The sequence below is a fragment of the Drosophila kikkawai genome, chromosome X, assembly GCF_030179895.1.
Source record: "Drosophila kikkawai strain 14028-0561.14 chromosome X, DkikHiC1v2, whole genome shotgun sequence".
Lineage (NCBI taxonomy): Eukaryota > Metazoa > Arthropoda > Insecta > Diptera > Drosophilidae > Drosophila > Drosophila kikkawai.
Genome location: NC_091733.1, coordinates 22,315,596 through 22,327,904, shown reverse-complemented (window position 1 = coordinate 22,327,904; position 12,309 = coordinate 22,315,596). Strand labels below are relative to the sequence as shown.

General features: G+C 48.0%; 1 protein-coding gene across 4 annotated transcripts; it reads right to left on the bottom strand.

The window, feature by feature from the left end:
• Window positions 1–746: 746 nt before the first annotated feature.
• Window positions 747–12,284, bottom strand: Rok (Rho kinase). Of its 4 annotated transcripts, none has more exons than XM_017180702.3 (12): window positions 12,090–12,284; window positions 11,413–11,739; window positions 11,276–11,343; window positions 7,716–7,861; window positions 7,398–7,654; window positions 4,672–7,327; window positions 4,335–4,609; window positions 4,041–4,234; window positions 3,787–3,980; window positions 3,618–3,723; window positions 3,329–3,553; window positions 747–2,998 (listed from the first exon to the last, which is right to left on the bottom strand). In XM_017180702.3, the coding sequence occupies exons 3-12, from the start codon at window positions 11,296–11,298 to the stop codon at window positions 2,914–2,916; spliced, it is 4,161 nt and encodes a 1,386-aa protein (XP_017036191.1). In that variant the 5' UTR covers window positions 11,299–11,343; window positions 11,413–11,739; window positions 12,090–12,284; the 3' UTR covers window positions 747–2,913. The 4 variants fall into 4 exon arrangements, with proteins under 4 accessions (XP_017036191.1, XP_017036193.1, XP_070144795.1 ...); XM_017180704.3 differs by having other exon boundaries at window positions 11,417–11,739; XM_070288694.1 differs by lacking the exons at window positions 11,276–11,343; window positions 11,413–11,739; window positions 12,090–12,284 and adding an exon at window positions 10,586–10,650.
• Window positions 12,285–12,309: the final 25 nt, after the last annotated feature.

Sequence of the window (12,309 nt, the reverse complement as noted above, 5' to 3'; positions counted from 1 at the left end):
GCTTAACGATCGCTGTGAACTCTTTGCCTCTTGGCCTCTCTGGCAGATGTTCTGCGCGGCATTTAATGTGTGTGTGTGCCAGGTGTGGCTCTGGGCTCCGGGCTCCGGGCTCTGGGGTGTGTGCACTTGGCACTTGGCGGCGTCTGCTGGCCATGCTAATTAGCTTCGATGGACGAACACATGGGCCAACTCACCTTGAACTACAAAGTGTCAGTCAGATAAAGTGCCAAAAAAAAAAAAATAAAAACTAGAGAGACTTGGACTTCATCTCTGCATGTGAAAGCGATAAACAAGAAACTTGTTAAATTATTAATAAAATATGCAGCCCTCTGCCCATTCCATTTCCAAGATTTCAGCCCCATTAAGCCATCGCCATCGCTAACGCTATGGCCATATCATCCAATCCAAATGCAAATTGTCGAAGCTATTGGAAAATCTGTTTCGCTTTTGAGGGGCCCCGAAAAAAATAAAAAGCAGACTGTGTAAACATTTCCATGCCCACCACGTATTTAGGGGCCAGATTAATGCCCCCAGATAAAAAATAAAAGCCAGTTTTTGGTTCAAGTTTCACGAACCGTTTCGGTTCTCATTTGATCTCAGACTTTTCGTTTGGAGACTTAGGCTCTATGGTTACAGATATATGTATGTATGTGTTGTTGATCCTGGGTAATAAGGCGCTTGCTTGGTCAGTCTTTCGGCTAAGAAACCAAAGAATAAAAAATGAAAATGAAAAACAAATGGGGGGCTGGGATTTTATACACATTATTACTTTATTTGCCTTAACGCTTGCAATTCCATTTGGATGCCAGTCGATAAGATTCGAGGACAAATGCAATTACAGACGTGGTTACACTAGAGAGTAATATTAAACATAAACGTAATACGAATGATCATCATAATTAATAATAGTACAAATAAAATACAAATTTGTAAAAAGCAAAAAGCAGCGCTTCAATAATGTCCATGTCGACGTCGTGTCTTCGTTTCAGTTTCGATTTCGGTTTCAACCGAGGATCAGAGTCAAAATCAAAGTCAGAACTTAACGATTGCCGATTGGCAACAACAACGATAACCGATACCTAATGTAATTGTTAAATCGCATTCAAATTAAATTTCGCCTGTTCTTTTAAATGCAATTCGCTGGCGCCTCTCACTCTCACTCGTTACTCGTCACTACTCGTTCGTCTCGTTCTCAAAATTACACAAAAACTTTGAACGTTGGGCATCGAAATCATACAATTGGTTTAAAGCAAAAATCAACATTAAAAATGGGAATACAAAATCATAATAAAAAAAAAAAATTGGAGAGTGCTTCGCTGCCTGTTGCTGCCGTTTTCCGTCTGCGCACGCCATCGAACAAAACGATACAAATAAATAATTTGTTTAGCTTACAAACTAAAACATATTGGATATTTAATACTTAGACGTAGCCTTTTACACACACACAACTCCTGTGTCCGTCATCATTTCTCTCTTTACTTTTACGTTACTTTTAATTGTAATATTGTATTTTAGTTTAGGTTACGTTTACGTTTACTCTGGTTTCGATTCATGTTTCGCTCTGTCCATGGCTAAGAGGATGTCCTCTTCCGTGTCCGCTTACGATTACGTTTCGGTTTCCCTCATTTCCGCCTCCCCAATCACCATTTCACTTTGGGAAATTATAATTAAAAGTGGAACTTGCACTCGCTCAACATCTCAGCGAGTAGTCGCTTGGAAAGAAAAGTGGAAACTGCGATAACTGCAAACGTGATCGGATCGGAGGACAGTATATGTATGTATATATATATATATTTATATATATATATTCACTTGCACCTGCAACCGCCTTTTTAAGTAACTGATTGATATTCTCGCATCTTCTCATACTACAACGCCTAAGTCTAGGTTATTTTTTTGTAAAAAAAAAAAGAATAGAATAGAGTTGTGTTTCATTAAATGGAATATACAAGTTAAAGCTTTGTAAAGTGGCTTTAACTTAGTGCTCTGCCTTGTGTGTGCTGTTAGCTAGCTTACAGGATATGCTCTCGTTGAATATATATCTGTTTCGTTATTGTTTCTCTTATTTTTACAAGCTAAGAACAATGTTTGGCCAATCGGATTCGCTACACAACAACAACAAAGTTCATATATATAAACATATATCTGTATATGTATGCATAAATGTAAATGTTTATAAAAAAAAGGTTCCTACAAGGCATCAATAAGTGGGAGAGTATCCGGCTTGAATACACTTAACTAAGGGTACAACAGCAGCTCTCGTCATCGTTGTGCTGAGCAGTATGCAGAAGGCAGCTTACAGAATGCAGAGAGAGAGAGCTTACCATGGAATAGCATAGAGTATCGCATTTATAATTATATATATAAAATATATATTGGGGTTTATCCATGGCCACTACCACTCGTTGCCACCTCTGTTTTCCATTACTTTTTGATTCTTTCCTGATCTCTCGTTACTCGCCGTTCTTTTCGATTCTTTTCTGACCTCTCGTTACTCGCCATTCTTCTCGATTCTTTCCCGATCTCTCGTTACTTTCTCAATAGGTTTTTGTTGTTAGATAAGCGTTAGACGACGTTGCATTGGCTTTACATATACTTGTAGTTTTTTTTTTCGTATTAGTTTTCCCTCTCAGTTTTTGTTTAGCTTTAAGTTTTTAGTTTTTTTTTTTTTTTAGGCTTGTAAATTGATCAAAAAATAGTTTTTAGATTACTTTAGCATGTTGTTTAGCATATATGTTGGTTTTAGAGCGTTAATTTTAGACAGTAGTTGTAGCTGCACTCGTTGCTGCTGCTCTCTCCCGCTCCCCTTGCTCTGTCAGCGGAGTAAGTAGTATCAGTTTATCAGTTTTGCACAGGCTGTTGGTCTCGCTGCTCCCGATCTGAGATCGGTTGGAGCAGGCAGGCGGGCGGCTTTCATTTTAGCGATGAGTTGGCCGGCAGCGTGGCGGAGCGTTGCACATTGACCGCATACGGCTTGTAGGAGGAGCGCGTCGATTGGCTGCCGAATACGGAAATCGGGAGATGTGGCGAGAGAGCGAGTGATTGTGGGCGAGAGAGAGTAGCGTTGTTGATGATGATAATGATGATGATGATGATGATGATGGTGATGATGGTTAGCAGCGAAATTTGGAGGAAAAAGAGAGAAAGAGAAATACCAATCGAGATTAGAGACACGGGGAACACAAAAGCCGTGGGTTCGGGAGGAGAATACAATTATTCTCAGTTAGTAGTTGGAGGAAGGATTTTGTAGGGATTTTTTGTTTGTTTGAAAAAAAAAAAAAAAACTCTATTTGAACATCTGCTTGGCTGGCTCCCTGACTGGCTTTACCTGGGCGATATCTTGCTGCCATCGGTGCTATTGTTGTTGGACGAGTTGGCCTTGTATCCACTCTTTTGGATACGCTTCAGCAGTCGCGCCACCCACAGCGACTGCTCCTCGGGCGTGGCGGCCAGCAGCAGCATGTCCCGGGCACTACGCGGATCATGATTGAGCTTGCAGGGCGCCAAAGGATCGTGCTTGTCCACATGCTCCTTGTGTATCTTGTTGCGGCATCTAGATAGAGGCAGAGGGAGAGTAAGTAACCATATCACATACATCCAGTGGAGCTCAGTCTCACCTCTTGCATTCGTAAGCCGCCGGCGGCTTGAACATGTGCCACAACGGCTTCGGGCACACCTCACAGGCCGTGGGCATGTGGTACGTAATGTGGACGAACTCGTGACCTGCGAGAAGAAGCTTTTATCATTAAACTTTCTCTTTAAGAGACTCTTTGGTGGCACACTCACCCTTGTGGACAATGGTGCCGGGGCGCTCCTCATTGCTATTGCCATGGAGGACGCTCACATCCAGCTGACTCTGCTCGTCGGGACGATGGGAGGCGCCCTCGCCGGCATACAGAAGCTGGAAGATGCGCGGAATCTCTTTGGCATCGGCGCGTATGACATCGCCCTGGGTGACGCTGCGTACGTGGTACACTTTGCTGCAGGAGGGAAGGAGTATATCTAACTATATCTAGATTTTAGTAGGGCGGAAAACACACCTGAGGTCCAGGATGAGCACGGCATCCGTGGTGTTGTGCTTGTCAATGTCCGAGTTGTAGAATATGATCTTCCGGGAGGAGACAATCACATACTGTCGCTTCCAACCGTGGCCACGCCGCCGGTTCTGCTTGTTGGGCACACTTAGCCAGCCCTCGAAGACCGAGTCCTGTGTGAGGGAGAGCAGAGAGGAGTGCTAGAGAGGCCCGGGTTGGGTTTGGGTTTGGGATTGGGTTGTTGTGGTGTTCGTGTGAGTTGTCTGTGTGTGAGTGTGTGTTGGTAATGACAATGCTCACCTGGCTATCCTCGGGATCGTTGTCCGCGGAGGACAAAGACGCCGTCTCGTTGAGCTTGCTCTGCAGATGCTCGATCTCGGTGGCCTTGCAGTCGATCTCCATGACCATTTTCTGCTTGAGCTGCTGCTCCTCGGCGCAGGTCTGCTGCAGGTCTTGATGCTTCAGCAGCAATTGGTTGTACTTTTCGCGCTCCTGCGACAGCTCCAGCTGCAGTCGTCGCATTTCCTTCTCCTTCTTGCGCAGCTCGGCGGTGGAACGGGCCTTGCTCTTTTGCTCTGTGGATAAAATCAGTGTCAGGAGGGGGGGATAGGAACTAGGACATCAAGATTATACTTACTGGGCAGGTCGGAGTCGCGGCGGTTCATCACCTCGGCCAGCTTGTTGACCGCCACCTGCTTGAGCAGCACCTCGTTCTTGCACTTCTCCTGCAGCTTGGCTATCTCCTCGTCCTTGCTGCCCCTCAGCTGGGCCAGATCCTCCTGCTGCTTCTTGTGCTGCTGCACCAGATCCTCGCACTCGACGGCCTTTTGGCCCAGCTTCTTGTGCAGCTCGGTTTCCGTTTCCTTGAGCGTGGCCAGGGTCGCCTCCTTGGCATTGATCTCGTTGCGGTGCTTCATCACAAAGTCCTTTAGCTCCAGCTCCTTGATCGTCTTCTCCTTCTCAAGATCGGCCACCGTCTCCTCGGCAATGGAGCGGGCTAGAGCCTCGGAATCGGCACGAGCCACGGCCACCTGAACCTGGTGCTTCAGCGAGACACGTTCCTCCTCGAGATCCTCGATCTTGGCCATACGCTCGGCACTCTCCTCGCGATTCTCGTTCGCCTGCGTCTTGTACAGCCGCGAGAAGCACTGCTCCGCCTCGAGCTGTGCCTGCAGCTCCCGATTGTTGGCCAGCGCCTCGTGATGGGTGCTCTTCAGCTGAGTGAGGTCCTCCTCGAAGCGTCGCTTCGCCTCGCGCTGAGCGGCCAGCTCCTTCTGCAGCTGGTTCTCGCGGGAGCGCAGGTGGGCCACCTCTGAGCTGTGCAGACTGAGCTCCGACAGCAGGGCATTGCGCTTGCTGTGCTCCTGGTCGAGCTGCGACTGCAGGGCAGCCACCTTCTCCGACTCCTGGCGGCACTCGCCCTCGAGCTTCTGCAGGCGCAGCTGGATCTGGCGGTAGTCCACCGAGAGCATGCTCAGCTGGCGCTCCTTCTCCTGCGAATGCTGGTCGGCCTTGATGCGGGCGGACTTCTCCTCGTTTAGCTTCGACTGCAGGGCCTTCACCTCCTGCAGGTTGGCCTCCTCTCGCGAGACCAGCCGGGATTTCTCCGTCTCCTGGTGGGCCTTGACCTCCTGCTGGTAGCGGCCCTGGGCCGCCTTCAGCTCAAAGTCCAGACTGGCATGGGCCTTCTCCAGGTCGCTGATCTTCTCGAGCAGCGCTCGGTTGTCGTCCTGGGCCTTCTGCTCGCGACTAATCGTCCGCTCGATATCATTGGCCAGCGTCTGCATCTTGTTCTCGGTCTCCTTCTGCAGCTCCTTGAGCTGCGAGCGCAGGTTCTTCTCCTGCACCACCTGGGCCTGCAGCTCGGCATTCTCCTGACCCAGCTCCTCCTTGTGCTTCTGCAGTGTGTCGATCATTTCGATCATGTCGCGCACCTTCTCCTCCTGCGACTTGAGCGTGAAGCCCAGCTCGGCGTTCTGCTTCTTCAGCTTCTGTGTGTGCTCCGTCTCGGTCTTGTAGCTCAGCTCCATTTCGAGCAGCTGCTTCTCCAGCGACACCACCTTGTCGTTGATATTGAGGTCACGCGCTCGCGTCTTCTGCTCGTTCTCCAGATTGCGCTGCGTCTCCACCAGCAGCGCCTCGGTCTTCTTGCGCAGCTCGATCTCCTGCTCCACCTTCTGCATGGCCACCTTGTAGTTGTGCTGCCGCAGGGCCAGATCCTTCTCGTACTCCGAGGCGATACGCTGCAGCTCGGTCTCTCGCTTCGTGCTCAGCTCGATCTGTTGCCGCAGCCCGGCGTCCTGCTGCTCCAAAGCCTCCGATCTTCCCCGCTCCCGTTCCAGCAGCGCCTCCAGACGCTTCAGCTCATTGGAATTGGATGGCCTATGGCGGTGGTTATGCCCCTGTCCATGACCAGGGCCATGGGCGTGATTGTTGCTCGCCGTTCCACTGCCACTGTTCACCGCTGCCGCAGCCTCCTTGGACTCGGCATCGACAGTGTCGCTGGACAGCAGCTGGTAGTCGCCGGTATACGTGAAGCCGATGAAGGGCAGGTGGTTGCCATCGAAGCCCTTGGGCACGGGAAACACCTCCTCCGTCTTCTCATCGCGTTCAATGTCCTCGAAATTGCGCGTATCATCGTCGGAGGAGAGCTCCGGCACCACCGGCGGCACACTCTCGCGTATGTTGTCAAATGACCAGGTGTCGTTGCGGAAAAATGGATGCTGCTTGATGTCCTCGATGCCATACCGACCCAGGCGCTGTGTCCGGTCCGTAAGGAAGGCACGGATAAGGGCCTTGGCCTGCTCGCTGATCTCCACTTCGGGCGGAAAGCTAAGCGAGTTCTTGTGGTCCATGATCTTGCCATAGGTGCCCACCAGGGAGTCCGCATAGAAGGGCGTCTCTCCGAACAGCATCTCGTAGAGAAAGATGCCCACCGACCACCAGTCACACTCCCGCCCATACTCATTGTCCACGCCCTGCGACTGCAACACCTCCGGACTGATGTAATCCGGCGTGCCCACCGCATTGCTGGACACCACCTGGCCATTGGCACCCATGCGCATGCAGGTGCCAAAGTCAGCCAGCTTCAGGTGGCCATAGCTGTCCAAGAGCATGTTGTCCGGCTTGACGTCACGGTGCACAAAGCCCATGTTATGGATGGTGTCCAGAGCCAGCACCACCTCCATTGTATAGAAGATGGCCCACTTCTCTGGTATCTCATAGTCGCCCATCAGCGACACTATGTCGCCGCCGGGCATGAAGTCCATCACCATATACAGGTATTTGGCATCCTATAAAAAGAGCAAAGGAAACTCAGTGAGTCTGGTGGGGAATACACTATGGAGTGGTTGGATCTCTCACCTGGAAGGCAAAGTGCAGCTGGACAATCCACTCGGAGTTGGCATGCGCCATGATGTGACGCTCCTCCCAGAAGAAGGCCGAGTCCGGGCGCTTCATCATCTCGAACTTGGACAGACGCTTCATGGCGTACACCTGGCTGGAGGACTTGTGCCGCACCAGTTGCACCTCACCAAAGGCGCCGGCGCCGATCAGCTTGATGAAGTCAAAGTCCTCCACGTTCATGCGCAGCTGATTGATGCGCAGGGCCAGGGGTTTGTCTGTTAATTGAATAAGTTGGATGTAAGTAAGAAAATTGGGATATTTAGAAGGTAAACTTACACTTGGCCGCATACTGCTCGATGTTCTTGAGCCGCCGCAGCGAGTCGTGGTCGCAGTCGCTGACCAAAGCCGACACCGTGTCCAGCAGGCAGTCCACATTGCAGATGCTGGTGGGATCGCGCATCTCGCGCTCGAGCGTGTTCGCCCTGTTAAGAATAGAAATTAAGGGGGGGAAAATTAGCCACCCTGTAGGGCCACTGTCATCAACGTTTCATCAAAGTTTCGTCAACTTTTCATCGACGAGCAGACGCTCTCATTCGACAATGGTGCAGGGCTGAGTTCTATCCACCTTCTAACTGGAATTAATCATATACTGCGGCAACGATTCATTGCGTTCGTTTGTTTACTTTCGATTAGTGTTTTGATGGTTCAGTTGTTCTTCCGCCGCTGCTGGTCGCCATGCAAATCGCTAGCGAAAACAAACAGAACTGTGGGGAAAGTGCGGAGATTACTCATCGCCTGCCTGGGCGATACCTACACCTACACCCAACTCTAGCTACCCCTGGCTACCTCTTCCCCTTGCTCTAAAACCTACTCCTCCTGGCCCTGCAACGCATGCTTGCAGCTCTTTAATTGTTATTATTTCAGCTTTGCCCAATTTAATTGGCCATGTCTTTGGCTATGCCTGTGCTGCCTGCTTTTGTTGGGGTATCCCCTGGAGCTGAAGAAGTTTTAATAATCTCTTAAAGAGTTTGAAGGCTTCTTTACTAATTTTCAAAGAGCCTAAGAAGTAGAGCGGGAAATAAATCAATTTTCAGTGAATCGATCTGTTTTTCTAAACAATTCTAGAGCTCGATTATAATCGATTAAAATGGAAAAATAAAATAAATTGCATTAAATATCGATTTACATAATCGATTTATAAATTTATGGTTTATATATCGATTCCGAAAATTTGTATCAATTTATTGCATAATTGAAAAAATTCGATTTATCGATTATATAATCCATTTTATTTCCAGCTTTACTAAGAGGTATAGTTTTAGACCAATTAGAAAAAAGGCTGTCCTAAGACATATTCCCCTTTAAAACAGCTTTCTAATTTATAGTTTGGGTTTCAAACTTGAAATGCTTCTCTGTACATCAATAAAACAGTTTTAATGACTTGTAAGCCATCTTAATTGATCTTAAATGTATCCTATTAATATGACCGCAACTGTGCTCGCTGTACTTGATGAATGTAAACAAAAAGAGAAGAGTGAATCGTCGAAATTTCATTGAGCGCCATCGCATTCAGTCCATTATAGGGGCAGAGAAGAGGGATTCAGAGTAGGAGACGTAGGAGGCTAAGGAGTCGTGTGCCTCTGCATCCGATAGGATGGTATACAAGGAACTGCGACAGACAGCTCCAAACAGCAGCGACATCCCGAGTTCGAAGACGAGGGCTTATCGCAATTAGAACACTGCGCTTCATTGAGAAACCTGACAGGCCTTTCCCAAAGAGGAGAAGCTAGTAAAGGAGGCCTTGACTTTATCACCGCTCTCGCAGTGTGTGTATATATTGACTTTGATAAATCCCGGGAAAAACGGAAAGCAACAAAGCAGTTGGAACAGCAGCCAGGCAGATGATGAGCCAACACCTTGGGTATCGCAAACCGAGAGCCCCTTACAAGATATGTAAGAAAGCCAAGGAAAAATCAAGACAAAGTAAAAGCAAAAGTGATAATAAACGAAAGATATAATAATACTAATAAAGTTTCTAAGCAATTGTAAAAATATATACAAGAAGCAAACAAATCTATGCAAAAATAGAAAAATAAATGAGAAAATCAACCTCCCCTCAGCCTGAGGTACATCCAAAAAGAATCATCTCCAAAGGCAAAAATAAGATCAGAATGCCATGGTACATTTGCTGAATTAATTATGCCAAAAATAAACACAAAATTAATAGGTACTTAACCGTTTAAAGCTTAGCAGACCATAAAGAAATAAAGATCAATGGGAAGAAGAGAATTCCTTCCAAATGTACAACTTTTAATTATTCAGAGACCGAAGTAAGCTCTGTGGGCCTGTCCAAGACTTTTATGCAATTAGCTGTGGCAAATATTTGCAAAAACAATACAAAAAATGAGGCGAGGAGGAGCATCCGATGCCTTGCTAGACCCGAGAGCTGTCGGCGCTTAAAAAAATTGATACTAAAAGGTGTTTGAATTGTTGTGATTTCATCATCGCCACTTACGGCTTGACAGAAAAGCCAAAAACAATAACAGCGGGGTAATAGCAGTCGAGTTGCGTTGAGTTGAGTTAAGTTGAGCGGCAACGGCGGCGGCGGCAAACAACTTGGGAAAGTGGAATTTTCAAAAAAATACAGAAAAAATAGCTACGATGAATTTTCGTAAGCTATTTGCTGTTGATTTTTTTGGTTTTGGTTTTGATTTTGATTTGGCCAAAGCGGCAAAAGTGGCAACAACAACATAATTATGAACAGCAACAAATAATAATACATAATAACAGGCAGCAGGCAGCAGCAGCAACTGCGACAACATTATCGTCACCTATAGACAATATAATTTTCAATTTAATTTATACAACGTCAACGCCAAATTTGTGTCTCTAAAGCAAAGCAGTTTTTCGTCAACCCAACAAATTGAAACCAAGGGGAGAGCATCATCTATTGGCAACATTCTGCATTGCAGAATCTCTCTTCACACCTTATTAATTCAAATGAATTTCGGAAGAGGGGAAGAAGGGTAGCAGCCACAAAGAAGCCTGGCTAGCTGACTGCTAGCTTTTATAACCATAAGTGCGCCGCAATGCAATGGGATGCGATGGGGAGGCCTTTGTTAGGAGAACTGACGTTTAAATGGGTAATAAAACTTATGAATTTATACAAACTCAAGGAGGAGGAGTGGGAGTGGGCTACAACATACCGTTCCGGCTCGCTCGAGTGCAGGGCGGCGGGTAATATCCATGGCCACATGCCCTATTTAGACTATACTCTAGTGGGTTAAACCCCAAGGGTCCTCCGACCGATGGCTGCAGCTGCTTCTCCCCAAAAAGTTGCAAGAAACAAGTGATAACAAACAAAAAAAAAAAAAAAAGAAAAACCGATGCAGCCGATGCAACGCGACGCCTGCAACTGACAACGGCAGCAGCTACAGCTACAGCAGCAGCAGCAGCAGCAGCGGTAGCCGGAGCAGCCGCAGCAGAGCTCCAGCTTAGGCCCGTTTGGGTCTGTTTTGTGCGCTTACAAATTTTAATGCGAAAATGGCAAATTTATTATAAAAGTCGCCCCCCGTTTTGTTCACTCGCTTGTCAATTTGATTGCCGCCGCGCTGTCGCTTTGAACATGAGATATGGAAGGTGTTTGCCAGGCGGTGTAATACTTTTTCATTTGTGTTTTTTTTCTGATTTTTCTTCTCTTTATGTTTTGGCTTGTGCGAGTCCAAGTCGGGGCTTTGAATCGGAGTCCGAGTCGCACGTATCTGCGCTGCTGCGGCTGCTACTGCCACTGAAGCTGACAATTAATTGAGTGGAGCAGCACACACAGTCGCTTTTGGGCCGCCATCTCGAGCAGAAGGAGGAGGATGAGGAGCACACATATACACACACCCACTCACCGTCTTTTTCGTTCCACATCCATGGCAGGTTCGCCGGTTAGCTGCTTCTTCCCGTTGCTCTGTGGGTCCTGGAACATCCAGAAAGAGGGAGAGTATGTTAATATGGAAATCAATGGGAAAAGCCACAGGTTGTTTACCTACCCTGCAGCCCTGCAGGAGGAACTGGAATATGGGAATTAGCTAAGTGTCACTCTCTCTCTCTCTCTCTCTCTGTCAGATGGGAATCAAGCCCTGGAATCTGGCTGCGATGAGGTCACTTCGGGACTCGGTTCTATTGCTTCTATCGGAGTGCCGCCAACGCCACCACATGCGGACGCACCCCGAGCACACCCGGGCCTTCCCAGGTGCGCGTTTGGCTGGTGCGTTTGCGTATGTTTGCTTGTTCCGGGCCCGGGCTGTTTACTTGTTGCTTCTGGTGCGCGCGGCGGGCTGCTCGCAGTCTTCCAGTCTTCCAAATGTTGCAGCTAAAAGAGAGATGGGCGCCGATGTTGATGATGATGTGTTTGTAAACAGAAGATCGCTGGCCTTGCCAGGACCCTGGAACGCCTTGCTCCGTTCGCACGCACACACACAAGCTCACGCACACCTCAGTCACTTTAGTTATTTAACTGTAAGCTTCTCATTTCATGAGTTTTTCCGTTCTTCGCTTGGTTTTTTTTTTGTAAATTTTGACAATACTGCTTTGCACACACACACACACTTGCTGTTGCGTGCACACACACACACACACTAGCCCAGCTAGCACTCGCACACCAGCGCCGAACGGCGAACGTAGCAAGCGCCTACAACAACAACAATAACAAGGCACACACACCGACGTGCGTCACTCGCTCGGCGACGGCAGCGGCGTCTAATGGCGGTCAGGAGGGGGGCAAGGGCGGCTGGCCGCCCAATTGCGAATGTCCAGTTTCGGCCGCGGCCAAATCGATCAAAGTGATCAAAAATTAATTAGACGCAGCGCGTTGCACTTCTTTTTCGGTTCGGTAGCAGTGTGACCGCCGTCTGTTACGCTGGAAAAACACCACAGCGGGTCG

Coding starts and splice junctions, on each gene's coding strand:
- Rok (XM_070288694.1), bottom strand. CDS start 10,635: ATGTGGCCATGGATATTACCCGCCGCCCTGCACTCGAGCGAGCCGGAA. Junction 7,862..10,585: donor CACTCGAGCGAGCCGGAACG/GTATGTTGTAGC, acceptor TATTCTTAACAG/GGCGAACACGCTCGAGCGCG. Junction 7,655..7,715: donor CGAGCAGTATGCGGCCAAGT/GTAAGTTTACCT, acceptor TTCAATTAACAG/ACAAACCCCTGGCCCTGCGC.